This window comes from Saccoglossus kowalevskii, chromosome 17, assembly GCF_978046115.1.
Source record: "Saccoglossus kowalevskii chromosome 17, keSacKowa6.1, whole genome shotgun sequence".
Lineage (NCBI taxonomy): Eukaryota > Metazoa > Hemichordata > Enteropneusta > Harrimaniidae > Saccoglossus > Saccoglossus kowalevskii.
In genome coordinates, this window is record NC_140657.1 from 13,529,276 (window position 1) to 13,544,990 (window position 15,715).

General features: G+C 38.5%; 1 protein-coding gene across 1 annotated transcript; it reads left to right on the forward strand.

Moving 5' to 3' along the window:
• The first annotated feature begins 29 nt into the window (after positions 1 to 29).
• Positions 30 to 8,356, forward strand: LOC144362822 (uncharacterized). Its single transcript, XM_085491892.1, has 4 exons — positions 30 to 134; positions 353 to 541; positions 7,369 to 7,479; positions 8,174 to 8,356. Exons 1-4 carry the CDS (start codon positions 30 to 32, stop codon positions 8,354 to 8,356), a joined length of 588 nt encoding a protein of 195 aa, XP_085348018.1.
• The last annotated feature ends 7,359 nt before the right edge of the window (positions 8,357 to 15,715 follow it).

Genomic DNA, 15,715 nt, shown 5'->3' on the forward strand with positions numbered 1-15,715 from the left:
ATTACAAGGATTGTTTTAACCACGTGCCTATGTTTTGTATTGGTAATCCCAGGGTGAGTTTATATATATTTGATGTATGCATGGAATTATCCAATCGGCTGTTTGAGGTCATGGCGAGGGGTCTAGAACTGGAGGTGAGTTTATTCAAGAGAAAGAACAAAAGTAGGTGGTAACGTCGATGAAATAGACAGATGCGTCAGTTCTTTGGCCAACACTCGTGCATAATATATAATACTGCTGTAGTAAGAATAATTTCTATTAACCTATCACTATCAACTCTATATTATCATATCATTAATTGCAGCTTTATTTAGTTATTAATTTTTTGCGTTATTTCATTTCATTTTTACAGGACCCATTACTATTTGTAAACGCTCATAAAGGCATCAAAGGACCAGACAATACTACAACACTGAGAACTCTCTACTACCCACCAATATCACAGGGTATTGAATTGGAACCCAATCAAATACTATGTGGAGAGCATTCAGATTATGGGGCAATGACATTACTATTCCAAGACAACATTAGAGGGTTAGAGGTATGTCATTGTCATTCCAAGATGAAATTGGGGGACTAGAGTTAGGTCATTGTCATTCAAATATGACATTGGAGAACTAGAGGTAGGTCATTATCATTACAAAATGACATATGGGGTCAAAAGTGAAATGCTTGATATTCCAAGACAACGACATCAGAGGTCCGACAAGTACGTCAGTGATAAACATATATCAATGAACAACTACAGATTCAAGTATGGATATGGCAAGACGTCGGGGTCAAAGCACAATCGTTATTAACATCTTTAAGTAAGCAATTCAACCATTGAGATCACATACACTCCAATTCCAAACCATAATATTGAATACAATATAAACATGACATATTTAAAGTATTTGGCTAATGAATAGTATATTTGGTATGGACAAACACTTAATAACTGCACAATCATAGCTCTGATCGGAGGGGGATTGGCACAAGAGGGCGCCATCCGATCTGAATGGAACGTTTCGAAGTCAGTCGTCTAAATAATTTCAGCGATTTCGTTACAGAATAATCCTCAACAAAACTTAGAAACATCTCGTAGAAAAATGCAGACTCTAAATTTATGACTAATGCAATACAATTTTTTGCTGGAGCCCGAGTTCTACGCGTGATTGTTCCATTTCAAACTGCGCATGCACACACACTGTGGTTTCTCGAAATGCATACTAATTAAGTAACTTGTCACTGACAAAAGTCACTGAAAACATTTTCGTGACGATATAATCTAGAACTATCATGTATGCTATATATTATTTGTTTTAGTACAATATATTTTGCCAGCATGTCACTTCTCCCCTTGGTTCTTTGTTTGGTTTTGTGTTGGATTCTGTGTTGTTTCCTGCTTTATTTCGGCTTCATTGATTTTTATCAACTTATCCTGATATTTGTATCAAGTTATAAAGCTGAACTATCCGTATTGAGGAAATGCCTATTCTTCCGGGGTTGAACATAAAATCTCTCTAATGTAAGTATTCCGAGATCCAAGTGCATTAGTACTCGTACTGGTGTCATCCACTTCCCAAATAACTCGCACACAGTTGCGTTAGGGTAACCAGTTTATTCAAGGTAGCGGTGAAAACTATAATAGGATAAAGAAATCACCTGTCAAATGACGTCATCGCTGACTAAACGAACGAGCGTGAACGACTTGCAGAAAATGCATTGAAATTGCGAAAAATACACATATCAAATTACGACACTCGGCGCTAAAGTGGCCTGAACAACTCATGAGTCAATAAATTGCGTCCACGCCTAAAGAGGGCAGCATACTCTAAAAAGTGAAAGGGCGTTCAGCACACTCCCCGTCTAAAAATGAGCGATAGAGATAATTTTCACTAAACGCTAGAACACTAACACTAAACTTAATTCTAATCAAACAAATAATGTTCAGAATTGTTTTCTTTGATACTTTGGATCAAAACGAGTTCGGCAATTGGTCTCTGGTAGATTTGTCTTACGTTGTCTCTACAAACCATGATGTCAGCTTATCTGATCTTGTTGTCATCACTGTAGTATGTGTTCATGACACGCGCAAGAGGCCAGTCATTGCGAGAGCATTCTTTATCTCTCAACAGGACGACGTCACCTTCATTGATGTTTGCAGTAGTCTTGTTCCACTTGCGTCTTGGTTGATGGCTTTGTAGAAACTCCTTCCTCCAATGCACCCAGAACTGGTTGGCAAGATACTGTACGCGACACCACATTTTCCTGCTGTACATGTCTTGCTGAATGAATGTACCCAGAGGAAGGTGTACTTGTTGCGTCTTCATAGTGAGAAGCATACAATGACTGAGTGTCAGCGGCTCATTGGCATCGGAAGATATGGTGGTTATGGATTGAGCATTGACTATGGCGGAAACTCTGGCCATTAGTTTGGAAAGCAAATCATGCGTGAACTGCAATTTGCCAAGTTGAACGTACATAGAGTTAAGGACTTGTCTGACGGTATCAATCTGTCTCTCCCATATGCCCCCAAAATGTGAGGCATGAGGTGGATTGAACACCCATTCACATTGGCGTTCTGTTTTGAACTTGATGCTGGTCAGGTTCTTTGAGAACTTCTCTTAGTTCGTTCTTCGCTCCTATGAAGTTTGTGTCCTGGTCACATCTCAGTTTCTTAACAGGGCCACGAATGGCTATGAAGCAACGCAGTGCATAGATGAAGGTGGATGATCTCGATGTGTATGGCTGTTGCATAAAGACATACAAAGATGGCCCATCGTTTGGTTCTTGATGAACCACCTCTCGTTCTCCTGTTCACTACACTCCAGGGGCTGAAGACATCCATCCCTACATTTGTGAATGGTTTGGTGTTTTAAGCTCTGACTGCTGGAAGGTCTGCCATCACTTGCATTGGACTTTTTGCTCTCAGCTTTTTGCAGGTTGTACATTTTTATAGGATGGTTCTTACTAAGTCATGTAGGCTAGGAATCCAGAAACTTTTTGCTCTGATTGCTACATGTTTGAGTTGACGACCTTGATGTTCAGTCTCTCTGTGAATGTTTTCAGCATTAAGCCATGAGATGTGGCTGTTTTTGGGAGTAGTATTGGATGGCGGCCACAGAGATCAGGATCGGTTTGACGAACTTTGCCTCCAACACGAATAAGTACATCCTTGTCCATCATCAGTTGTGTCTGCAATCGTCAATACCTTGAGTTGATCTGCGAACACCACTTCTTGTACTGTGCAGAGGATAATGATCTATGCACATGTAGCGGTGATAAACTTCGATGGAAGTTCACTATTGTCACTCTGGTGTTTCTGTAACTTGATTATAAGGGTCGCTGCTGCTCTCTTAAGAGCAGTCCATGTTGAGAATCGGCGGAATCTCTCAGACCCTAGACTATGCAGTTAGGCTTGTGCGGTTTAGCAGACATTGCCTAGGATGCGTGGTTGTTTTCGAACTTCTGGGTCTTCTTCTGTTATTGCATACTGGATGATTTCTGTTGTGTGTCCAGACCTGAAGTCAGATTCCCAGAGGAAGGAAGGGCCTGTAAGCCATACAGTATACATACGTTGTTGGGCTGAAACAGATCTTGTTGCGAGATCGGCCGGATTCTGTTTGTTGGACACATTGGTTTGGTGAAGATACATTATGTATCTTCTGTACTCGATTTGCTACATATACGTGGAAGCGTTTTGATTGTTTGCTCAAGTAGCCTAGAACGTTTGTACTGTCAGTGTGAAAAACTGTGCGGTCAATAGTACTTTTAATTTCTATAGCTACCTTTTGTCCCAATTGTGTTGCTAAAACGGCTGCACAAAGCTCTAAGCGTGGAATTGAAAAGGAATGTGAGGGATTAAATTTAGCTTTGCCAAGAAGAAATGCTACATGAACTTTACCATCTTGGTCCACTAGTCGTATATTAGAGACAGCTGCTATGGCTGCGTTGCTCGCATCGGAAAATACATTACATTCACTTTGAATTATGGAACCTAAATCAGGTAGAATGTAACAGCGTTGTAGATGTACCTTCTCTGCATATGTAAGTCTGTTACACCAGTGGGTCCAGCGATGTAGGTATTCAGCTGAAAGCGAATGGTCCTATCCAACGCTGGCCATTTCACGTCCCTTTGGCCTTTCTGTCATGAGTCCCTTGAGAATGCACTTTTCTTCTATTGTAACTGGAGCTAGTATTCCTATTGGGTCATAGATGGAGTTTATGGTCGCTAATACTCCCCGTCGTGAGAATGGCTTGTCCTTCAAGTCCACTTTGAATGTTAAAGTGTCCGCTTGAAGGAACCATTGTATCCCTAGTGATTGCTGTGAGGGTAGAGTGTCTTGACTAAAATCTAAACATTGCAGGTCCCTTGCGCATACTTCACTTGGGAGGACGATCATAACATCCTTGTCATTGAAGACTATTTTGTTGAAATAAATGTTCTTGATGGCTAACATGTCTCTTGTTCTTTTGATGAGGCTTATTGCTGTCGCCGCATCAGGTTCAGATGTTAAACCGTCATCTATATAGAAATCGTTGTGTATGAAGTCTTTCACGTCTTTACCAGGTGGATTGGTTTTCTGTGGCAATCATTTTTAGGCCTAATGTGGCTAGCACAGGGGAGGAACTGTTCTCAAAAAGGTGAACATTCATATGATATTGTATCACATGTCTCATGGGGTTGTTGTCCTAGAACCAGAAGAAGCGAAGATAATCATGATGTTCCTTGTTGACATAAAGCTTTGAAACATCTGTTCCACGTCGCCCATTGTACCTACTGGTTTGCTAAGGAATCGCAGTATGACACCAAGTAAGCTATTCATCTTATCAGGTCCCTGAAGTAGTGCATCATTCAGTGAGACACCATTAAATCTAGCGCTTGAGTCAAATACTACTCGTATCTGAGATTTCCTAGGGTGGTAAACACCAATGTGCGGTAAGTACCAAGAATTATTGTCGTCTAATTCTGACATTGGAACTGGACTAGCATGTTTACGTTCGATGACTTTGCCCATGAACTGCAGGTACTGTTGCATCATTTCTGGTTTGCATTTGAGCTGGTTCTGGAAATTAGTAAAGCGATTGAGTGCCGACTGCTGATTGTTTGGTTGTTCATTCGGATTTTGTTTGAAAGGTAGAGGGAATTCAAGGTTTTCCTGAGGGTTTGTGTGAGCACCCTTTTGCATAACGTCAAGGAACTGTTTGTCTTCAACAGAGAGGACAACTTTCTCATCATCTGCTGTCTTTTCAAATATAGCTATGCTACGTTTTGGGGTGACTGGGTCTTTAATATGCAAGTGATGATCACATTTGAGTGTTGTATCTGTTCTGTCTGTCATGTGTGTGTCCAGGTAGTTCACTGTTGCTGTTGTGCAGTGTACCGAAGCTCTGATAACGCCCCTTACAGTTTCCATATACAGTTCACCAGATACCCTCCACCCTATGGTTGGTGCGATGAGCCCATGGTGAGTTGGTCGGCCCATTTCTGGTCTCTCTGACTTTCAGTGGTTCTGGACAGTTTCTGCTAATAAGACGATGTATACCAATGTGTTCTCTCAATTCAGGAAATTTGTCGCCTATAAGTTTTAGATGATCAAATGTTTTACATATTTCTGGTGAAGGTATATCGTTTTGTGTCACTGGGTATGTAATCGTTCTTGAGTAGGACTGGAAGGGTGAACTTCTTCTTGCCATCAATGGGTTCAATCACGATGTGGTCACCACGTCTTCCAGTTCTTCGTTCGCCCTTGGCACTGCATGTTGACAGTTCATACTCAAGTGTTGGACCCTGTATCTCCAATGCATTAAACAGATGGGTGTCCCCATACATGCAGTGGACTGATCATCGAGTACTGCATATGATTCTATGAAATGTGTTGGGCTGGATTGTTTGTAGACCTTTGCTAAATCTATTTTGCCACACGAACGTCCAGCTGTGCACTTAATGAGTTTTGTGCAATTTGATGTTATTGCCTGAGCTCTATCAGTTTTTCTTTGGTTCGGTTTCTGCACCATGTTTAGTTGTGTTTGGTGCTCTGACGGATACCACACTTGATGCTTAAGTTTCAGTCTTTTGCGAGGTGTTTCTGTGTGCACCTAAAACACAATCCTTTGATCTTGAATACCTACTGGACCCACTGGTGTAACAGACTTACATATGCGGAGAAGGTACATCTACAACGCTGTTACATTCCACCTGACTTAGGTTCTACTATTCAAAGTGAATATCATGTATTTTCTGATGCGAGCAACCGTGCCATAGCAGCTGTCTCGTTTTTGTTACGGGGTAACACTGAGATATATATAATACTTAGACAATGATATAGAGTTCAATCAAGATACACATATCCGAGTTATTTTATTTCCTAATTCTGTGTGTATATGGCAAAGATATACTACAGAAACCCCGACAGGACACAACAAAGACAATTTCTGTCCTCACAATTCACGATTTCTAGCCTCAAATATCAGAAATTATCAGATGTTAACACCAGATACAAATTCAATAATAATACGGCTGGATGGCAAAGAAATCTTGCATAAAAGTTGGTGAAATCTTTAGGTAAACAAATTTGGCGAAAAAACACTAGACGCATCGAATTGTCACTATTCTGAGGTCCAAGTGCATTAGTACTCGTACTGGTGTCAACCACTTCCCAAATAACTCGTACACAGTTGCGTTATGGTATCCAGTTTATTCAAGGTAGCGGTGAAAACTATAACAGGATGTAGAAATCATGGAAATTGCGAAAAATACACTCGACACTCCACTCATGAGTCAATAAATTCAGAAAATAACTTAATTCGCGGAGTCTAGTGTTCTTTTAGAAGGACTTTATGTAGCGATCTTCAGTCGTGCAAAATGCGTTTAGCGTACGCGTATGAGACTCTAACCCATAATAGTCATAACGAACTCTGACCTACACTAAACGTAACGTCCGCGCCTAAATAGGAAGGTATACTGTTAAAAGTGAAACGGCGTCCAGCACAGTAAGGATTACCTGCCAAGCTTGTCGAAATCCCCACTTCTACGCATCCTTACCGTGTACAGTAAATAAAGTATTTGGATGTTTAGCATTCAACGACCAGAATAGCTCTAATTAGATGTCACACATGTCACAGATGTTCACGTGTCTTGAATAGGGTTATTTTGTATGAAATATGTGACAATCAAAACTCGTATTCGTATATAAATACTTTATATCAGTGTCGTATTTAACTGAATACGATGTTTTTTTATAATTGATTATATCACTGACACTCTGCTGTCCTTATATTTATAGACCACGGCGTAGTCAGTCAAAACATTTCTGTGAATACAAAAAAATTAATAAATATATAAATACAACAAACTAATTTTAAAATATTTATATTTCACAGATACAATGTCTGGATGGTAGTTTTATTGATGCCACGCCTATAGATGGAAGTATTGTTGTCAACATAGGAGATTTAATGCAGCGATGGACTTCTGATAAACTCGTTTCCGCAGTGAGTGACATCGCCTGATTATAATATATATGGTTTGCCTGTGTTTAAATATAACTGTTACATAGATTATTGTGGGTTCCACATGTGAAGCAGGCTGTGATAGTTCTTTATCAGTTCAGATATCAGTTTATTTAAAGTCACGCCGCGTCCTGCTCAATATGCGACTTGTATAGCGTCGTACACACGGGTGTAAAATACGTTGTTTGTTTACATGGAATTCGAACTCTACTCGACTACAACAACTGTTTACGTATACCATGCAATCCATATAGCATTGTCTTATTGATATAATGAATATATTTTATCTAATGTTTGTTTCAAAATATTTCACTTTTCAATTGTTGTTTTTTTCTTGGACAGGCTAACTTTTTAAATGAATGACTGAAAATGTATGATGTTCAAGCATGTTGTTATTCCAATATTTGAGTATTAAAGCGAGGGGGTCACCTATACACGCACGGTAATTGAGTCCCAAGCGATAATAACAACACACGCTAAATGCAAAGGCTCATGGGTAAACGCTTGTTTGTAAACATTAACACGCTATGGCCATCTGACGCATGCGCAGGTGACGACTCCCCTGCTTTAACTCAACGAAACCGAGCCTAATTATGCCAGAATTTTTCAATCTGTAATACACTTACTGTAATGCTGCTACGTCGTGGAGGTAATTTTGTTTTATGTTTGTTTACAGGTACATAAAGTTGGAATACCAAAAAGCATCAAAAAACAAGAATCCAGTCGTCAATCGATAGCATATTTCAACGTTCCTGATAATTCTTCTGTTATCAAGTGTGTGGATGGTAGTGATAAATACCTACCAGTACGCCCTGACGACTACCTTAACCAAAAGTTTTACGAAACTTTCAGGATTTAATCTTAAATATACAATTGCTAAATTTATGATTTGTGAATGTTTCCCATACCAGACATTTGCATATGCATGTAAACATACACTGATCGTATTCTTCTTCAACGTCACAGAATACATTACGAAACATCTTATGATTTAGTCTTAGAAATGTAGTCCAAGTTCACAATAATAGCTGGTAGTATAACAACTATATAAATTCGTAAATTGCGTTTCTAGATACAGTTGATTATTCTTTGTCTTAATCTTGTTAATTATTCTTTGTCTTGATCATTAATCAAGTTTATGACTCCAATAAAACTAACGGTGAAACTATATGCGTTGTCAAATACAGCAGCATACAAATACACAACTCACCCTTTTGTGAACTCTGACACGAGGTATCATATTTCAAAACAACGTTGAAGATGTTTTAAAAAGTGTTATGAGGTCAAAATGTAGGCCACTCAACAGTAGACGAATTGGGAAATTGAATTCAAATCTTTTATAGTGTCACTAAGTACGGCGAACATCTTTTCTGTGGCTTATTTCGGTTTTTTTGTAAATAACACCTCTTTATTTGCACATTGATCACGTGATTATACAGTTCCATTTTTGGGGAGGGGAATATTCATTTCATATTATTTAACTTGATGGGATTCAAAGAATATGTTACTTCAGAAATGTGCTATGGAATTGCAATAGCAAAAACATCTACTGCATCATTAACGCATTTCTTCGTCAGCTCATGGAGATAAAAGACTGTATTTTACCTCCATGGTTAGCTTGACATCGCAGGAAAATTGCACCAATAGATACAATACATAATTGTAAATACAATTGTATAACAGAAAACAATACATCCATAATAAACTGTTGAAAAGAAACTAACGAGTGGTGTTTTGGTTAACACGTCCCTGATGACTTCATGATTAATTCATTAACTTACCATGAGATTCCCCGTGGCCTTCATCCCTTGTCTATTTCTTACACTAGATACCAGCCGATACCCCCCTCCCGCGTACAGTTGATTATAGTTCCTGTGTTCCCTGTGTTTAAACTGGGGGAGTCGTCACCTGCGCAGGGGTAGAGTCGACTTTTCAGAACTCGGAACCTCAGAACTCAGAACCTCAGAACCCACAACCTCAGAACTCAGAACCTCAGAACCCACAACCTCAGAACTCAGAACCTGGAGTGCGCCCTCAGACGAAGAAATTGGGGTCAATGAATAAATTAGTTTTTTTTTTATTATATTTTGTTGTTCTTGTTGTTTTGATATTTAATTAGGTATTTTGATCACAGCAAAAAATTAAAGGTATCTGGGGAAACATCAAACAATTTGGTTGACTCATCTTGTCAGACATCGAATCCCAGTGCGTCCTCAAACGATAGAAGCTTTTCTTAGAACTGCGATCGCGCGGCCACGCTCGTCCCTTTTGTGAATGAAAAGGTAAGGATATTCCATTAATTGATTTTAGAATGTTAATATTATATCAATGAATCTTCATTGAACTACAGGAAATAGAAAATAAATGCACATAACGTGGAATTGCAAATCATTCTCTCTTTTTTCCATTGGCCATCCAGACGAACCCAGGGCCACTCCCAGACCACCATGTTGGTCAACATAATGTGTTCATGAATATGTATAATATTGATCGTCTTGAATAACGGCGATTAAATTCCCAGGGTTTCCTGGGGGTTTTTGGTCTATGGGAGGTGTCGCGGGTTTGGGAGGGACCTCAATCTCGTAACATTTTCGGAGGTGAAATTTTTTTGGCGGAAGTAGCAGAATTTTGGAGGACACCCCCCCCCCAAAAAAAAACGGTCCTGGAGGATTCCGTGTTCAAAATAATCCATTGACCCGGGGTGTCACGTACATGTAATACTTAGTTATATTTTGAAACGGTACTCGGCGAGAGCTTTGAAATATTAAAGTAACTTAACGTGTCTTGCCATGGTGTATTTTGCTGTGTTCAGAGAGCTGTAATGAGAAGGAGACTGGACCAAATTAAGAGTATTAAAACCCCTTTGTTTTGACCAGTTTAATCCTCTTATTTATCTGGTTATCTCTTTGAACTATATGATAGATGTGTATGTTTGTTTTAAAGGAGTGTTATTTATAAAGTGCAGGTTATACAATGATTATGATTTATATAACAAATGATTTATGATTGTTGGCACGGGCATGTCTTGTCAAATGTTCAGTTGGTCACTGATGTTTTCATCGGCCTTCATATATTTAAGAAATAAAAATAGGGCAAAGAGAAGAAATGTTTATTTATAATAACATCACCCCAGACAATCATTGTTCATCCCTTATTTTCATATTCGAATTTAATCACAATTTTCTTTTATGCAGATGTTTCCTTGTCCTTTTAAAGGATGTGATACTACCCTGCAAGATGCACAAGCTTGCTAAGATCTCATATTTCAATATGTCATCCACCATCAGTATTTATGGTATGTCCAATCTGTGATGTTAATTTTAATGTTAATGTTGGTACAGATGCTAGTATGGCCAAACACAGACAGACACGTGACAGACACCCAGTTTCACCAATTAAAGTTAAGACAGAACAGGTGAAGTGGATGAAGTGATAGATTTGACAGTTTCACCTGTACAAGCTGACAAATATCAGGTATACATGACATCTTTCATATTGTATTTTTAGCTGAAATGGACTTTTCCACTCGTCCCAGTTATCGCATGAGGTCTTGATTTCTTGTGAAACAGTTTGATCTGAAAACCCTGGTGGGAAATATGATCCTGAAGTAATTTTATTTTATTCATGAATATTTACCAAAACTATATCTTCTCTAAAACTGCCAGTCAGATTGACTATGATGAATTGTGCCACATGTGTGATACATTATGCAAACCTCAAACATCCTCTATCACAATTATAGCACAATCACATGATATTTTTAGAAAACTTTTTTTTCCTACTTTGATTTTTTTATTGACTTCATACCAAACTGTGAACTGGAAAATCTATTACCTTCATACTAGATTTACAATTTATTTTCACTCTCAACTTTTTTAAAACTGAAAACTGAGCAGACCTTGGGAAGTAGATAAATGATAAGAATCCTTAATAGTGAAAGAATTAGTTCGATAATTCTAAATGAAAGTCAGTGGAATATGTTATATAGCACAGTATAGGTCCAGTTTGTTTTGGAAATTGTGAAACGTCATCTGTTCTTTATCATGCTGAAGCATTCTTTCATTTGAACTACACAAATATCTTCTCTTTAATTGTTACAGCAGACAACGGGAGTACATGCTGAGCATCTCTGGTTGTTAGTCCAAGTTCGGACAAAGTCGGAAACGGGGACTATTAATTAAACGGGGACATCAAGTAACTTCATGATCGGAGCAAAAATGACTGACTGGCGGCCATATTGGATGTAAAATTTGCAGATAACAAAATTCGGTTTTAAATACTCCAGGAAAGTGTTCTATATTCTTCTTATAATTAGGTGTTCGTATTTAAGGAATTTTTATACACAATAACGACGAATTCGTCCGAATTTTGTTATCGGTTGGCTTAATATAACCCCAACGGATCGCATTTTTGTGAAAGATTGGTATTTTTGTCAAGATTTGTAGGAATCTGAAAAACTCGTTTCACAACTTGTCTCTTATTTAGTTTTATGCTGCATTCAAGATGCCGCCCCCGATATAGTAAATATCGTATTTATTTTATTATCACGTGTGCCGCCAGCTGACTGTGTTCCAGTCATACCTCATTGAAAACATACAGATGAAAAAGGGGACCCAGCATATCTACATGTCACTTGTACTGAACATTGAGTTCAGTGACAGCTAATACTGAACAAGGACTATGCATTGTCAATGCTTGTTAATGTCTTGTTCATTGTTAGTCCAAACGTGACTGAACTTGGTCTCCACAACAAAGTACATCTACTGGTACATATATACCAGTGATACCTGGAAAAAGACGTGACAGAGAAGATTCTCCACAACCAAGTACATCTACCGGTACATATACACCAGTGATACTTGCAAGAAGATGTAACAGAGAAGATTCTCCACAACCAAGTACATCTACCAGTACATATACACCAGTGATATCAGGAAGAAAACGTGACAGAGAAGATTCTCCACAACCAAGTACATCTACCAGTACATATACACCAGTGATATCAGGAAGAAGACGTGACAGAGAAGATTCTCCGCAACCAAGTACATCTACCGGTACATATACACCAGTGATACCTGGAAGAAGATGTGACAGAGAAGATTCTCCACAACCAAGTACATCTACTGGTACATATACACCAGTGATACCTGGAAGAAGATCTGACAGAGAAGATTCGCCACAACCAAGTACATCTACTGGTACATATACACCAGTGATACCTGGAATTAGACATGACAGAGAAGATTTTCCATAACCAAGTACATCTACCGGTACATATACACCAGTGATATCAGGAAGAAGATGTGACAGAGAAGATTCTCCACAACAAAGTAGATCTACCGGTACATATGCACCAATGATACCTGGAAGAAGATGTGACAGAGAAGATTCTCCACAACCTAGTACATCTACCGGTACATATACACCAGTGATGCCTGGAAGAAGATGTGACAGAGAAGATTCTCCACAACAAAGTACATCTACTGGTACATATACACCAGTGATACCTGGAAGAAGATGTGACAGAAAAGATTCTCGACAACCAAGTACATCTACTGGTACATATACACCAGTGATACCTGGAAGAAGATGTGACAGAAAAGATTCTCCACAACCAAGTACATCTACTGATTTGATTAAAATGCTAGCTGTTTTGATTTTGGAAAATGTCATTCCCACCATGATTCTTGGACATATGTCATTTAGTTTATTGGCTTAACCAGTAGTTTTAAATGAGCAATATTCAAATTTGTGTTCAAGTATTTGTTAATGATACATGTGTGAAAGACATGCTTAAATATAAAAGGAACATCGACTTTTTTCATGACATATAGTAATTTGTTTTGTTTTTCTCCAGGACCCAGTTATTATTTCTGATCATAGTAGCAGTGAGAATTGGGATGAAATGACGAAATATTGGAAGGATGACAAATCGTTTCTAGTATTGTCAACAGGACTTCGTGGAAGGTATGAACCAAAAGAAGCAGTGCAGATTATATGGACAGCTAATCAAGATGAAATGTAAAAACGTTGCCCCACTTTGTCGTGAAAATGTAGCATTCCTCCTAGATGTAAATTCGGTTGCACATATAGATGACAAAAGGAGTGATATGATTCGCAAGTTCATGAAAACACAGCTGATATGTGGTCGGTTAATAAAATGCATTGAATCAGATGAAAAGTTAGAAATAACACTATTGAGTAAGAACAAGAAACTGAACTCCAGTAGTGAGAATGAGTTTCTTTCGAACATAAACTCAAAGAAAAACGACTTTCATTTTGTTTAGTCATCTATGTACTTGACAAACAACAATAATAAAATTGTTAATGATGTAGCCATTGTTCAGTATCACATAGATAATGGAAAAGATTATGTGGAGTTTGATGTCCCCTCATATGGTTTAAAGATAGTGGTAGACCTTTTCATAGCAAGCCTAAGTCTAGTTTAGATAGAGCAAGAGAATATTTATCATCAGGTCTGTCTACAGCAGTTGTACACCAGAAAATACTGGAGGAAAGTGGTGGTGCTCTTAAAGCGGGACATCCTGGCCAGCTGGTAAACAAAAAGCAGTTGAGAGAGATGAAGGTCAAAGTGAAGAATATTACTTCAAGTAGTGAGAGCCAATTATCTTTGGAAATGAGACTTACCCATGTGACATGTGGGTGCTTGGTACGAAGCAACAAATCATGGATTTGAAGTGCTTCTGTTGCCAAGATATTATAAGTTATCCTCTTGGTGTAGACCCCACTTTCAATAATGGGAAACGTGAATGCACTCCATTTACTTATAAGCATCTACCATTGGAAAGTAAGAGCTCTAGCCATCCTTCTGTATTTCTTGGTCCAGTAGCTCTCCATCACTACAGAGATTACAATGCTTTTAAGAAGGTTATATGATGTGTTGTTTCAAGCTGTATAGAGTTGGGAGAAAACTTGAAAGGCTATCTGACAGATGGTGAGCGAGCAAAACATTCTTGAGAAAAATTGAAATTCAGAGTGATGAAGAGCAGAAACACTTCCATTCCACTTCACATTTGGGAAGAGAGATAGTCAAGAAGAAGGTGTGATGGATGCTGTGATAAAAAGGATCTGAAAACTAGACTGAAATCTTTAAAAGAACCACTTGCTATAAAGGAAAGATAAATAGTCAAATCTGATGATAATAGTTATAAATCACAATAGTGGTTATATCTAGACAAACACTGTGAGATAATGAAATACTGCATGATTAGTTCAGCAAGATTAAAGGGTGGCAAGCCAGTAGATGATAATGTTATACTAATCAATCGGAGAGTATGAATCTGATTTTAACAAAGCAGAAGAAGGCTGTCACAGAGGCAAAGCAGACTGCCAAGGGACCATCCTCAAAGATGGAAATAATCACAGACATCTATCTTTTGAGCTTAGCATAATGAGCTTACCGTGGCAATTATTGGGTTGAGCGATGAATACGAGTTGGCAGAAATAGCTGAACACCTTAGCGTGAGTAAAGAAGACTGGTTCGACTGGACAGAAGAACAGCGAAAATATTATGTGGAGCAGATATATAAAATGAGCATTCAAGATATTTTCTCAAAGAAGAAAATTGATTACCTTTTACCATAGCCTGAAAACGAATGGGTTCGTGGATGTCCAAGAATGTCTAAGTAGCTTACTTGATGTCAATGACAGGATTGCAGAAACTGTACATAAGGCAGCGGAAGAGTTGTTAAACAATGAAGGGGCTGTACAGCAAAAGGCTACACTACAGAAGAAAAGTCAACAACAGTGGTGTGTTGCATCTAGAGGTGACAACATAAAATCATATTCATGCAAAGTGTACACTGATCATGATATCTATGACTGTCCACATTATAAAGCAGAGAAAAATTGTGGGCATTCTTTATGCCTTGCAGACAAAGTTAAGAAGTTACCAGACCATCTAGAATAGCTACTTCACAACAAATCCAGTAATACCACCAAACAACTAGAACCATCTGACACAACAAAACATGGGGGAAAAGGGACGGCGTAGTAAATACTCATACAGACCTACACCAGCAACACAAGTCAGTAGGCCTACAGTAACTGCTGATTCATCAAGATTCAAAAGGATCTGGTATAACGATAAGCCATTTTGTGTAATACTTGCAACTGATAGTGTAAAAGATTGTTGTTACAAGTGCGGTGTACAATTTAATGTTGATCCACCAGCAGCACCACCATATGACATCTGCTT